The sequence below is a fragment of the Castanea sativa genome, chromosome 3 (assembly GCF_040712315.1).
Source record: "Castanea sativa cultivar Marrone di Chiusa Pesio chromosome 3, ASM4071231v1".
Taxonomy (NCBI): domain Eukaryota; kingdom Viridiplantae; phylum Streptophyta; class Magnoliopsida; order Fagales; family Fagaceae; genus Castanea; species Castanea sativa.
This window is the reverse complement of record NC_134015.1, coordinates 25,029,673-25,044,979: the sequence shown is the minus strand read 5'-3', so window position 1 is coordinate 25,044,979 and position 15,307 is coordinate 25,029,673. Positions and strand designations below refer to the sequence as shown.

Below are 15,307 nucleotides of genomic sequence, written 5' to 3'. Positions count from 1 at the left end.
GAGGTCGATCATTATCCCTGAAGGCAAAGAGAGATATGGTTGGAGGGCTTTTGGCCTTGAACTAAGAAAGGTGTTGTACCCCTCCCAATATGCAGTGGGTGGAACGGGTCTTCCAACTCTTATTCCTCAGGTGCATAGGCAATATCTGGAGACTCAACACCCTAGAACTTTTGCTGAAGCTGTGCAAGGCATTCATGGAAGAGTAGAGGATAGAAAGCAGCCAAAACAGGTAGGTTCCATTGCCAAGGGGATGAAGATGCATTTAGGAGGGGAGAAGATGGAGGGCAACCGGAGTTTCACAGGTGCTAAGGTGGGAGTTTTTCCGGTAGGTAAGTCTGATAAGATGGTGGTGGGAGGAGGTGATAGGAGGGAGAAGTGCATTAATGAGAAGTCAGTGGCAGAAAGTAGGATACACTTCCCAAGTTCCAGTTTGAATTCAAAAGCCTATGACAATAGGAAAAGGAGTGATGTAAGGAGACCATGGGGCGGGAGGGAGAGGTCTTATCGTGGAGGTTGATGTGATGGGGAGGAGGCGGGTTTCACGGGATAGGAAGAAAGGGAGAGATCGGGAAGCACAGATGGGTTTCACGGGCTGGTAAGGAGTTGCCTCAGGGTAAGTTGGGTCTGGGTTTGGGCCCAAACAAGAGGGTAGCCCAAAGGACAGTTAGTGAGAATTGTTTAGGCCCACAGCTCACAAGCCCATTATCCTTTGAGCCTGGGGAGTGCTCCGATAAGTGGGTTGAGCCCTTACCTTCAGCCGATACTCATGAGAAGACTGGGGAATGTCTAGGGGTGAGGCCGACGTGTTTTGTGACGCCGTCGCAGGTGGCCGGAGGTCGTGAGTGGTCTCTGAAGGTACGGGCTCAGGCCGATAAGGGTGGCCTGTGCTTTTCGGTGCCTCAAGAGTCTCCGACGGGCCCTGCTCTGTCGTTACCGGCGACGCGGAGCAACGGGGATCTGGTGGGTTCGCCTCATCGGCGTCGCGCGCCACCGGTAGGGGTGGCGGAGTGTGCCAAGTCCCCTCCGGCGATGGTTTTCAGGCTGAGCTGGGGCCGGAAAGACTTTCTCGGTTCCATTTCGCACCCAAGGGGGTTGTTTTCTGAAGGTAAGAGGTCAGTGGCTCTCACTTTTGTGCCACGGTCGTTAGGACCTTTTCTCCCTGACCTCTTTCTGGAGTTGGTGCGAGCTGGACCAAGGGGCTTGGGGGTAGTGGGTCAGGAGGTTAATCCTTTTTTTAGCAAGGAAATTTGCCTTCCTGGGGAGGTTATGATTGTGGAGGAAGCAGTTGTTTTTTCTGTGGGTGAGGTTGCCTTTCCTCTGCAAATCTTTGATCCGAGTGGTTCAACAACCTTGGCAGAGTTGGAGGAGGTTGATGAGGTTCTTAGTATTGAACCTAACATAGATATTTCTGGGTGGGTGAAACACAGAATTCCTGGCTTTAGTAAATTGGTTGGGTTATCTATGGCTCGACATGAGAAATTGTGCATTGCTCTATTACAAAGGCTTGAATCAGAGATGGAGGCAGCCAATGTGTTACACAGGAAAGTAATGGGCAGCAATAAGGTGGCTAAGTCCAAAAATAAGGGTTGCAGGGAGCTGTAAAACTTGTTTTCTTCGGTGAATTATGACAAAAGATAGAGGGTGGTCTCATGATGGTGTTTGTAGTTGGGGATATTTTAGTTTTTATGAAGATAAAAATGATTTCGTGGAATGTTAGAGGTTTAAATGATCCTCGGAAACGTCTTGTGGTGAAGAACTTGTTGCGGGATTGGAAGTGTGATGTTGTCTGTTTACAAGAGACAAAGATTGCTAGTATGAATAGACAGCTGGTTTGTAGTTTGTGGGGCTGCCCATATGTGGACTGGGCTGTCTTGGAGGCTGATCGGACGGCTGGTGGTATTTTGCTTATGTGGGACAAAAGGGTTTTGGATAAGGTGGAGATTATGGTTGGTTTATTCTCAGTGTCGGTAAAGTGGAAAGGGGTGGGGGATGGGTTTATTTGGGCTTGCTCAGGCGTTTATGGCCCAAATGAGAATGTTGAGAGGGGTCTCATGTGGGATGAGCTAGTGGGAGTTCAGCAGTGTTGGAGGATTCCGTGGTGCTGCTTTGGGGACTTTAATATAGTTCGCTTCCCTAGCGAGCGTAGGGGAGAGACTCGTTTGTCCACGGCTATGGAAAAATTTTCTGAATTTGTTGAGGATCTCAACTTGGTTGACTTGCCTTTGGAAGGAGGTAGCTTTACTTGGTCCAATGGTTCTGATCAACCAATGATGTCTAGGATTGATAGAGCTTTGGTCACTCCCGATTGGGAGGATCATTTCCCAGATGTTACTCAAAGGATCTTACCCCGTACTGTCTCAGACCACAGTCCAATTCTCTTGGAGGCAGGGGGAATGGCAAGGGGGAAGAGTCCTTTCAAATTTGAAAATATGCGGTTGAAGTCGGAGGGATTTGTGGATTGAGTTCAAACCTGGTGGAATCGACATTCCTTCGTAGGTACTCCTAGTTTTGTGCTAGCGAAAAAATTAAAGGCTCTGAAAGAGGACATTGTGCAATGGAATCGTCGAGAGTTTGGTAATGTAGCGCGTCAAAAGAAGCAATTACTGGAGGAGTTGATAACCCTAGACACCAAGGAGGGGGATGTAGGTCTCCTGATGGGGAGATTGTTCATAGGGCTGGTTTGAGATCCCAGGTGGAGCATCTTCTTTCATTAGAAGAAATTTCTTGGAGACAAAAATCTAGGATGTTATGTATCAAGGAGGGGGATAATAACACCAAGTTTTTTCACAAAATGGCTAACTCCCATAGACGTTCTAATCATCTAAGGACCTTGGAGGTGGATGGGGTGGTCTTTGAAGAGGCCTCCGAGGTAACTTTTCAAGTTGTACAATTTTATAAAAATTTGTACAAGGAGACTGAGGAGTGAAGGCCTTTTGTGGAGGGTTTGGAGTGTGATCGCATTGAGAACAGGGAAAGGGTTTGGCTTGAAAGGAAGTTTGAGAGAGAGGAGATTCTTCAAGTTGTTAGGGATTTGGAAGGGGACAAAGCTCCAGGTCCGGATGGGTTCACTATGGCGTTCTATCATCATTGCTAGAAGGTAGTGGAGAAAGATGTCTTAGCGGTCTTTGAAGAGTTTTTCCATCATTGCAAGTTTGAAAAATCCCTTAATGCGACCTTCATTGCTTTAATTCCTAAAAGGAATGGTGCTTCCAACATTAAAGATTTTCGTCCTATCAGTTTGGTGGGGAGTGTGTATAAAATCCTGGCTAAGGTCTTGGCTAATCGCTTGAGAGTGGTTTTAGATCAATTGATTTCTGAGAATCAAAATAGCTTTGTGGGTGGAAGACAAATCCTTGACTCGGTTCTCATTGCGAATGAGTGTGTGGATAGTCGTGGGAAGAGTAGGGTCCCTGGAGTCATTTGTAAGCTCGATATGGAGAAAGCCTACGATCATGTGAATTGGGAGGCTTTGTTGTATCTGCTGAACAGGATGGGTTTTGGAGTGAAGTGGTGCAAGTGGATCCGTTCTTGTATATCCACAATTCAGTTCTCTGTTTTGATTAATGGGTCCCCAGCTGATTTCTTTGGTAGCTCAAGGGGTTTAAGACAAGGAGATCCGCTATCTCCTATGCTATTTTTGATCTTGATGGAGGTGCTTAGTAGGATGTTGAGAAGAATGGAGGAGCTGGCTTGATCCGTGGTTTTAATTTTGAGGGTAGGAGGGATGGTGGGGAACGTGTTTCACATCTATTATTTGCAGATGATACTATCCTCTTTTGTGATGCAAATGTGGAGCAAATTCTTCATATTCGGTACATTGCTCCTTAAGTTTTCGGGCGGTAACAGGTTTGAAGGTCAATGTGCATAAGAGCGAAATGGTTCCTATAGGGGAGGTTGGTGATGTGCATGCTCTGGCGGATATATTGGGCTGCAGAGTTGGATCTTTACCTATGTTGTATCTTGGCATGCCGTTGGGGGCTCCTCACAACTCCCCTTCAATTTGGAACACAATTTTGGAAAGTATTAACCGGAAATTATCTGGATGGAAGAAGTTGTACTTGTCTAAGGGGGGTCGTTTGATGTTACTCAAGAGTACGCTTTCTAGTCTTCCGACTTACTTTCTATCGTTGTTCTCAATTCCTACTCATGTGGCTAATAAAATTGAAAAGATGCAAAGGGATTTCCTGTGGGGAGATAGCAAGATTCATTTGGTAGGATGGGACAAAGTTTGTGCGCCTATAGCCAATGGTGGCTTAGGGATAAGGAAACTCACTACCTTTAATAAGGCTTTATTGGGGAAATGGTTGTGGCGGTTTGGTAAGGAAGAGGGTCGTTTATGGAGGCGGGTAGTAGCTTCAAAATATGGGGAAGATTGGGGGGGATGGACCTCAAAGCTGGGTAGGGGAGCTCATGGGTGTGGTTTGTGGAGAAGCATCCGTATGGGTTGGGAGGATTTCAGTAAAAATTGTCAGTTTGTGGTTGGGTTGGGGAATAGGGTGAGGTTTTGGCAGGATAGGTGGTATGGGGATCAACCTTTTCAGTTGGCTTTTCCTAGGCTGTATGGCATTGCCATTGATAAGGAGGCTTCTGTTGAAGCTTCTTTGCATAGGCAGGGGGCGGAGGATAGAAGATCTTGGAATGTTCAGTTTAGTAGATTTTTTAATGATTAGAAGATGGATGAAGGGCTGCGGTTTCTTCGTATGTTGGGTGCTATAATCCCTCCTATGGATGTTGGTGACCGGATGAGCTGGAATTTGAAGCGTAATGGGGCTTTTGACATCCGGTCGTACTATTACAAATTAAGAAATTCTCCTTCAACTATCTTTCCTTGGAAAGCTATTTGGAGAGTTAAGGCCCCTAGGCGAGTTTCTTTTTTTGTTTGGTGTGTAGCTTGGAATAAGATCCTAACGGGAGACAATCTGAGATTGAGGAGATTGGTTTTTGTGGATTGGTGCATTATGTGCCGTCATGGTGGAGAGACGGTAGATCACCTTCTTCTTCATTGTGAGGTGGCCTATCGGTTATGGAGCTTTGTTTTTATAACTTTTGGCTTGGCTTGGGTTATGCCTAGTTCGGTTCCAGACTTGCTTTTTGGATGGTGGAATTGGCTGGGGAAGCATTCGTCTCAGATTTGGAATTTAGTCCCGTTGTGCATCCTTTGGTGTATTTGGAAGGAGCGGAACCGGAGGACTTTTGAGGATTTGGATAGCTCTAGGGATCAGTTGCTTGCTTCTTTTTGTGGAACTCTATTTGATTGGTCTCGGGCGTGGGAACTCACGTCTAGTGATTCCCTCCCTTCTTTTCTTTGTTCCCTTCTCCTTTTGTAATTTCTCTGTTGTTTGGTTTTCTCTCTTGTTTCTCTTTGCTTTCTTCTTCTTGTATTTCTGGGTTGCTTTGTGTTTTTCAGGCATAGAGTAACCTTCGTATATATATCATTCTTACTTATCAAAAAAAAAATATAATTTGTTATAACAAACGCTACAACCAAGTAAACCAAATTAAAATTATCTTAACTTTTGACAATCCACAATTATATTAAAATTGTGTACTAGAGTTAACACAGCTTTTTATTTGGGTTTTTATTTAATAAGTTATAATCAATTTTGTATACAAGGAAAAAACTGTAATTTCAGAAATTCCTACAAATTTCATGGTTTAGTGGAATCTAGGGAAAAAAATTGATAAATTAGTTGAGTCTAGAAAATTCTAGGAGATCCTAAGTATCTTTAGATGTTATTTTCTTTGAGCTCAAGTTAATCTTTTATTAAGTTTTTAGTTTACTAGTACTAGGAATCCTAATACCACTAGTACAAGATCGAGTCCCGCTAGACATATCATGGTACTCAAAGGTAAGTCTTAAGATGCCTAGGTCTTGCATTGTCCCAGACTTGAGGTGACAAAAAGACAATAGCTGGATTTATGAGACACCAAATTCCAAATATAGTTATTATACATATAGGACTTAAATCATATGTATCTCATGTACTGATATATTATAAAATTATATATATATATATATATATGTGTGTGTGTGTGTGTGTGTGTGTATTATAATCATCTCTACGTTAATTGGGGGAGGAAAGGGAAAAAAATAAAAAGAGGGGAAGGAAAGAAGTTGTCCTCTAAAGTGTTCGGTTTATAAGAAGAAAAATAAAAGAAAATAGCTTTTTGCTGGGCCCCACCATTAAAACCCTTTCTTCTCTCCCTTATTCCTCTGAAAGTGGGAGGATAGAAATTGGTGGACCAAGGAGGAAATAAATCCATAAATACCTCCATTTCCTTTCCTCTACCCCAATTCATCTCAATCAAACAATAAATTGGCTCTCTTTTCTATCATCTTCTTTCCTTTATCTCCTGCTTCCCTCAAACCATATCATATTTTGACATGAGTTGCATGAATAAACTAGTTCTATTAATTGATTTCAAGATAGCCTAAACATGGTTTAGGCATTATTGATTATTCTAACGATAGGTTTTGCAACAAGCTTCTATAAATTAAGTAATCTAACAATAGGTTACAGCAAGCTTCTGCAAATCAACAATCTATAGGAACAGCACATCTAAACTAACTAGCAGTGCGCTATAGCATCTAGCTCACCTTTGACTACCATGATATATATTTTTCTTCAATGCACTCAAAGAGGAGATGGAGCTGATTAATATAAATATTGAGTGTTCTGCACACTGATGCATGTTGGCCTTTGGGTATTGTTTTCTCTTTTTTCTCTTCTCTATTATTCCAACTTTCTGGTGGTACTATTCACGAATACCATTCATAAAGCCCCTGAACACCATAAAATCCTCATTTTTCCATCTTCCCTTAAACCCCAAATCTAGCTCTTTCTTTTACCTATCAAAACCCCAAGACCCCACATATTTTCTTCTACCAAATAGCCATCAAATAACTAATCAAAACTACATTTTAATTCTTAACACAACCCCATAACCCTTATTTCAGCAATTCTAAACCCTAGATCCACGAGTTCTCCAAGTGCTAAACCCACCACAAGCACACGTAGACAAAATTTCCCAATTTGCCTACATCACCATTATATCAACAGTTTAGAGTTACACTAAAGTATTCAGCAAGGGAATGACAAAAAATTTAGGGAAAATTACACTTTACCACCCTAAACTATACTCCCAATTATACTTTGCACCCTAAACTTTAGTTTTTCATCCAAGATAACAGCAAATTGACAATGGGGTGCAAAGTGTAACATAGGTTATAGTTTAGGGTGTGAACCATGCATTCTAAAAGTTTAGTGTGCAAAGTATAATTTAGGGTATAGTTTAGGATGGTAAAATATAATTACCTCAATTTTTTTTTTTTTTTTTTTGATAGGTAAGAAAGTAACATTATTAATAGAAAAGAATAAAAGATACACAGAGTTCACGGTAGTGAACAAAGAAAAACATAGCAACAAAAAGACAAAGGAATCAAAATCCCAAAATTTTAAGTTATCAAACAACTCCAAAATAAAATAAAATAAAATAATTAAAAATAAAGGGTTTTCAAACAACATCATTTGTAATAGTGATGATGATAATTATGAATTATCGCATATTGCATGTTGTAATGATCATAATACAAGAGTAATAGTTTGTGCTTGTTAACATTTTGGACTATGCCACCATATGAGTACGTAGCCACAAAACCATGATCAACTTACCTCTTTGTTCTTCAAGTCCTGGGCCTTTATCTTGATCATTTCAGCTTCCCATAGAAATTCTTCCTACAACAAATGGAACATATATTTTAGTGTTTTATTTCTTCCTAGATATTGATAGAGAGGTCTCAAAGCAACATACTAAAAGCCAAAACCAGATAACCAACATGAGAAACTAATAAATCAAAATAAAAATAATGATATCATTAATAATAATCATCATATCACCTCACAACGCTCCTGGAAAAGCCTCAAAGGAACCAGTGCAGAATCTGCCATCCATTTTGCCTAAAAAGAAGAAAACAAAAACTATTATAAAAAATAAAAATAAAGCAACAAAAAATATGAATCATATGAAAGAAAAAGAAACAGAGACATGACATGTCTTGCATAGTTGCATGTTTATGAATAATAAATACTTTTTTATTTTTTATAATTCAATAGTTTAAGAAGATTTGAACTCTGAATATCTCTATTAGAAACACTAAGAAGTGACAACCAGTAGAGCTTACAAGGCTCTTGGCATAAATGATCAATACTTTGGAAGTAACATGTTTGTAAAACTATGATGTGTGAGTGAAGGAAATTAAAGCAACAGATTGGGGAGGATAAAATGTGCTAGAAACCAGACCAGAAAAAGGGCTTCAAGGTTGGTACTTTTTACCAACTTCTAGGTGCCCCTGCAAGCACCAGTGATCAGTCTTTCCCTTGGAAAATCATTTGGAGATCAAAGGCCCCGTTAAGAGTAGCCTTTTTCATATGGACTGCTGCTTTGGATAAGATTCTGATAATTGACAACCTATGGTTGAGGAAGATAAGGATTACAAATTGGTGTTATAAATGCAAATGTAACAGTGAATTTGCTGATCACCATTTGCTACATTGCTCTATTGCTTCAAACTTATGGTCCATGATATTGGGTTTGTTTGGAGTTCATTGGATGATGTCAAAATCTGTTGTTGAGCTTTTAGCTTGTTGGCAAGGACAATTTGGTCGTCATCGGAATAGTCATATTTGGATGATTATTCCCCATTGCTTGATGTTGTGCATTTGGAGGGAGACGAATAGCAGGAGTTTTGAAGAAATCGAAAGTTCTATGCCTAATTTGAAGTTATTCTTTTTTTGAACTTTATTGGATTGGTTGTCAGCCATGAGGAACCTTTACTTTCCATTGTTGATTATTAGATATATAAAATTTATGTAAATTTTGTAACTGATTGTTTACTCCTATATACTTCCTGTATACTTGGGTGACTCGTTTTTTATGATTTATATAATTTTATTACTTATCACAAAAAAAAGGACATCAAAGCAGCACGATTCCAAAGAAAACAATAGTAAAGCTTTCTGGCATGTTTATGAATAATCAATAATTTGTAATAAACATTTTTGTAAGGCTATGATTGCAAGTGAAGAACATTAAAGTAGCATGACTCCAAAGAAAACAACAGAAAAGCCAAAAGCTCTAAGTTGGACCTATGTTTGTAAGAAGGGAAAGTGGAAGGGTGGAAAGGGGGAGTAAGGGGAGCCCATGGAAAAACTATCCACTAATTGGTTCAATGAATAGAGAAGGGAAAGGATAAGAGGAGGTATGAGATCCCATTAGCCCACCAAATTCTAATCCAGCCAAAGGTGGATAGATTGGAGGAAGTAAAGAGATGCTTTTGAATGCTTTCCCTCCCTAAATACCACTACAACTAGGACAAACAACCCAAATGGGAAGGAAGAGGTTGCAAGTGCATTGGTTCAATTGCAATCTCTAGCAGATCTCACCATAATTGCTGAAAGTAGGAGCACAGCAAGAACATAGTCAAGGGGATAAACCCCCAAGTCCAAAAGCACTGTTGGAGGGTGGTTGTGGTAGATGTGTTTGCTGTTTTTGAGGAATTTCATTAATACTATAAGTTCAAAAAATCCCTTAATTCCTCATTTATAGCATTAATCCCCAAGAAACATAATGCTATTAATGTTAGAGATTTTAGACCTATCAGTTTGATTGGAAGCGTTAATAAAATTGTGGCTAAGGTGTTGGCGGACAGATTGAAAGGAGTGTTGGATAAACTTATTTCTGCATCACAAAATGCATGTGTTGATGAGAGGCAGATTTTGGATTCAGTGCTCATTGCCAATGAGTGCTTGGATGGCAGAATCAAAAGTCACATTCCTTGTATAGTCTATAAGTTAGATATAGGAAAGGGTTTTGACCATGTTAATTGGGAGCTTCTTCTTTATTTATTGGAGAGGATGGGGTTTGGTGAAAAGTGGAGAGGGTGGATTTGCACATGTATCACCACAGTACAATTTTCTGTTTTCCCTGTGGTTGTTCTAGCTCTTCTAGGGGTTTTAGGCAAGGGGATCCTTCATCTCCTTTGCTCTTCATCCTTGTCATGGAAGTTTTGAGTAGAAAGCTATATAAGATAGAGGAGAAAAGACCTATTAAAGGTTTTAAGGTGGGAAATTATATTGCTGGTGGATTGTCTGTCTCACATCTTTTATTTGCTGATGACACCATTCTTTTTTATGATGCCGACAATGAACAAATTTTGTATATTCGTTTGTTACTAACTTGTTTTGAGGCAGTGACTGGGTTGCGAGTTAATTTGGGAAAATGTGAGATGGTACCGGTGGGTGAGGTGGAGAATATACATGAGTTGGCAAATCTTTTTTATTGCAAGGTGGGATCTTTGCGTATTGCAAGGTGGGATCTTTGCCTAAGACTTGTCTTGGCATGCCATTAGGGGCTTCTTCTAAATCAACAGCAACTTGGAATCCTATTTTGGAGAAATTTTAATGTCATTTATCTGGTTGGAAGATGATGTACTTATCTAAAGGGAAAAGATTGACGTTATTGAAGAGCGGGCTTTCAAGCTGCCTATATATTATTTATCTTTATTCACCATTCCCACTTGAGTGGAAAATAGAATAGAGAGGTTACAGAGGATTTTTTTGTGGGGTTGTTTAGGAGAGGAGTTCAAGCACCACTTGGTGGAATGGGATAAGGTATGCATTCCTTTGGCTTATCGGGGCTTAGGGATTCGAAAACTTACCACTTTCAATCAATCTTTGTTGGGAAAGAGGCTATGGAGGCTTGGGTTGGAGGTATACAAATTGTGGAGACAGGTTGTTACTGTAAAATATGGAGGAATGGGGTGGATGGTTATCAAAACCTGTTAGGCACTCATGGTTGTGGGTTATGGAGGAGCATTAGAATGAAGGGGAATCGTTTCTTACGGTGAATTTGGTTTGTTGTGGGTTCTAGTAGTTCAGGCATGATAATTAGTGTGGGCATCAACCGTTAAAACTGATGTTTCCTGTATTGTTTGAAATTGTCGTGGATAAGAATGCTTCTGTGGAATCACTATCAAAGAGACAGGCAGAAGGGCAGAGTAGAAATTGGCATGTAGATTTCATAAAAAATTTTAACAATTGGGAGATTGATGAGGTGGCTTCATTTTTCCATTTGTTACTCTCATACTCACCTTAGGGAGGGGAATGATAAGATGATACAGAATTTAAAAAGTAATGGGGAGTTCACTGTGAGGTCTACTCATGAGCAATTGCGAGTCTCAGCCCCTATGCATTTTCCTTAGAAGGCCATATGGAGGACCAAGGCACCTCAGACAGTTTCTTTCTTTGTTTGAACAGCGGCTCGGGAAAAAAATTCTCACCAGTGAATCTCATCAAGATAGGCTTTTCAATGGCGAGTAGGTGTTGTATGAGTAGCATGGCTTTCAAGTTATGGAGTTTTATTTTTAGGATGTTTGGGGTTCAGTGGGTTTTACCGAAGAAGGTTCCTGTTTTATTATTTGAGTGGTAATGTTGTGGACCAAATTCGGATATCTGGAATCTTATCCCTTTATGTTTGATGCGAACTATATGGAGGGAACAAAATCGGCACATTTTTGAAGATATGGAGTTCATGTTTCTCAAATACAAGCATCCCTCATTAATTCTCTTTATAAGTGGTCTTTTGTATTGGGTCTTACTAACAATAACTATTCACTCCTTCATATAGTCAACTCATATGTAGATATTATCCTATTGTAATTCTTTAGGCTACTTCATGTTTATTTCATGATGTAGTCTCTTTTCAATAACATTATTATTACCTATCAAACAAACAAACAAACAAAACAATCTGATACTTTTAGTTAGTTTTTTTTTTTTAGTTAAAAAGTTTGTTTAAAAGATCAAAATCGTCCCTCTTCTATGAATCATCAGACATCTTCAATGTGTTTGCTTGAAATTGACTTAACAATCTGTTCATGAACAAATTTGTAATTTTGGCAGAGATTTGACTATTATATAAATTGTGACCAATTGCAATTTTGATGCAATTTCTGATGTCAGTTAGCCATAAAATTATGCCTCTACCTTTCCTACCTCCGTTTTTTCTTTCCCTCCTACCAAACACAAGAAAGGATAAAAAAAAAATATTTTCCCTTCACCTTTCCTACCCTTCGCTGTCAACCCTTCTTTTCAATTTTCCAACCTTTCAACCAAAATAGTGCAAAGCCAAAAGGAAACATAAACTCATTTGTCCATACAGTTTTTATTAATGTCTGTTTGCCTGTTTAATTTTATTATATTTCAGTCTTTTGGAAGGGAAAGATACTGAACACAGTGGACCATTGGACTTATTCCCCTTCCTTCACCTCTTATTCCAAATGATTAAAACCCCCAGATTCATTTCAACTTAAAAAGGCTAAAGGCCAATATCGACAAGCTATTCACGATACTGGAAAAAATGAATCATCACAGGTATATGCCACAGTATAAGCAAATAATTACAACCCACATCAGTAAAAGAACCACAAAATAGATACCAATAATGCCAAACCTCTATTTTACGAAAATAATAACAATAAACAGCTTCCAGAAAACATAGCAAGCAGCCAAATCAGAGTCTTACCAATAATACTGTACACACCAATAATACTGTACACATTAAAATGCAATTACAAATAAGTCAACACAGCATTAGAAATATTACAAAGCAACTATAATTTACGAGTCTCAACACAAAATTCAAATACCACACAGCATTTTTTTTTATTACACTTACCAATTTTGTGAGACGAGAACGATACTCCCCAGGCATTGCAATCTGAGGACAAAATAAATGAATACATGTAAGGAAAAGCTAATCGACTAGCATCAAATATATCAAGTAGCAGGTCAATAGTAGAACAAATAAAACCAAGCAATAGAGCAAAACCATGCATAATGGTGTATAACCTTATAGGCAAAAAGAGGTAACACCAAACGCCACAAAGCTGAAACAGGAAATTAAGGAAAAACTCATTGACCAAATTTATCAAAATAGAAACCAAAGAAAATCCTTCTTTTTTAATTATTATCAAATCCTACTTCATGATACTCACTTTGTAAAATATACGTCCCCCTTCGTTAGTTTATATATTTTCATTCATTTCCTAAAGTATGCAGTAATAATGTATTAAATCCATGCTTTCCGGCACATTATTTTGACAATATATATATATGACAATATATATATATATATGAAGAGTTTAAACAACTTTCCTGTAATTTTTTTTTTTAATAGACAAATAAAACTTACAATAGAGGATTGAACCCATGACCTCATGCTTCACTCCTTATTTATTGGGAGAGGAGATGCTATTGACTACAAAAATCATGGGCCTATTTGGGCTGTAAATGTTTTGAGAAAATAATTAAATTTTAAATTATTATACAAAGTATAGAAAACTCAAGTTGCTCTTAACATCAAAGCAAACAAGATGCACTTCCTAAAGGAGGAGCCTTCTTCCATTGTTCATAGAAAAGGAATACAATTGGATGGGCAGGGTTTTAGGATTGCGTCAATAGAACACAACCACCACCACCCCAACAGTCCATATCCTTATTTTTGTCTATCAAATATTTCTCCCTTGGGCCCCAGATATTCTTTTCCTGTTCTTCCTTGCTTCACTAACATACAATGTTAATACTTGTCAAGAAGTAGATTTCCTGTACTAATGTTTGTGCCCCCAAAGCTACAGCTCACACATACTCTCTGACTAAATTATCATCCCCAGCAATTAGCCTCACCTCTATGCAAATATTTTTCAATTGAACAATCTAAAGCATTTTTTGACAACAAAGTCCCTTGCACAAGATAATTTCTTAGAAAAGTGCCAAGATTATCCATAAATGAATAAGGAAGATTGCTGAACGAAAATTTCACCATTGCAATGTAGAAAAAGTAACCATTGCATCACTCAAATAAATCATGGTGCGCTTGCATACAAAAAATGTAAAAAAGTTTAAAACAGAGTTGCAACTTCAACTAACAGGGCCCACATTCCTTAGTTCATTAATAACAGACTTTTAAATCATAAATTCGTATGCGCCATGCTTAAATTTCTTTAAGCATGCCCCACTGCAGGGTACAATAAATTGCAATCACCAACTCTAAAACTTACACTCCCAAAAAAGATCGAACCCATAACTTCGAAAAGGCCACGATCAAATTTCGAACCAAGAGAAAGGTTTTCAATCTCAATTCCGACCCTCCAATAACCAAATTTCAAACCAAGCAATATAATCATAGAAACCAAAACTATATATCACACAATTTCCGTTGTGTTTGTTTACCTCACAAATTTTCTCAGCAACCAAACAAAAAAATAGAATTTTAACAATGAAAAAAATTGCAAAATAAAAAACGAAAATCATACATCTTGAGCCATTTGCGTAACAATATCTGCTAAACAAGAACCCAACTCTTCGCGGGACAATCCATCCACGAACTCCACCGATTCCAACGCCGCTTTGCACTTCTGAAACGGCAATTCGCCGCGAACCTAAGAATCAAACACACAGAAAATTCAAAAAACCTAATCCAAAATCCGAAGAAAAATTAGAAAAAGCAAAAATTAAATGCAAAAAGAGAAAGAGAGAGAGAGAGAGAACCAAGGTCCAGCAAAGCTCGTAGAGGAAGCGAAGCATGGGGACGGGTTCAGAGAGTTTGAAGCTAGGGTTTCCATTCTTCAATTCGCGAACAAGTTCCTCCGTGACGTATATACAATCTATAGAAGGGAGGGACATTTTTCAGAGAGAGAGAGAGAGAGAGAGAGAAAATTGGAATCAAACCCTAGCCTAGCCTAGAGACACCACAGAAAAAATACAAGTGTGGATCAGGGAGAGAGGTGGATCTTCATGGAGAATAAAATAGGGTTTCAAGTTTGAAGTTTCAGGGGAATCTGAAAGTGAAAGAAGTTGCAGTTTTGTGTTGTGTTGTGTAGTGTAGTGTAGGAGTTAGGGCCTTTTTGATGGGAATTGGGATGTGGTGCCTTAACTGAAGAGTATCTATTATTTCCTAAATCCTGATGCCTGAAGTGACCTGTGCTGCTTGTTTCGTCTTTGGAGCCAGTTTTTCTTCTCTCTCTTTTTTTTCTGTTTTTTGTTGGGTCGGATTTCGGGTTGGATCCTCGATGAGCAGATCGTAAAAGCCCATATTGTATTGGCCCAGAATGAAGTTAATTTGGGTTTCAAAATAAACTTCACACCTTTATTAGTTAACAATTTATTTAAAGAAAGTTTTTATAAAAAAAGTAATTAATATTTTGACAGTTTTTTCTATTTCTCATAAAAGTAATGTTAAAACTTTGCTA

At 38.8% G+C, this 15,307-nt stretch overlaps 1 protein-coding gene across 1 annotated transcript in view; it reads right to left on the bottom strand.

Annotated features, from left to right (window-relative positions):
• LOC142629768 (THO complex subunit 2) overlaps nt 1-15,038 on the bottom strand; it is a 55,004-nt gene extending 39,966 nt beyond the window's left edge. Inside the window, exons 1-5 of the mRNA XM_075803805.1 lie at nt 14,607-15,038; nt 14,372-14,497; nt 12,736-12,777; nt 7,899-7,958; nt 7,674-7,736 (exon numbers count right to left, since the gene is read on the bottom strand). Of these exons, the coding sequence (XP_075659920.1) occupies nt 7,674-7,736; nt 7,899-7,958; nt 12,736-12,777; nt 14,372-14,497; nt 14,607-14,741 (426 nt within the window). The 5' untranslated portion in view covers nt 14,742-15,038. The remainder of the gene's footprint in view (nt 1-7,673; nt 7,737-7,898; nt 7,959-12,735; nt 12,778-14,371; nt 14,498-14,606) is intronic.
• Between the last annotated feature and the right edge of the window lie 269 nt (nt 15,039-15,307).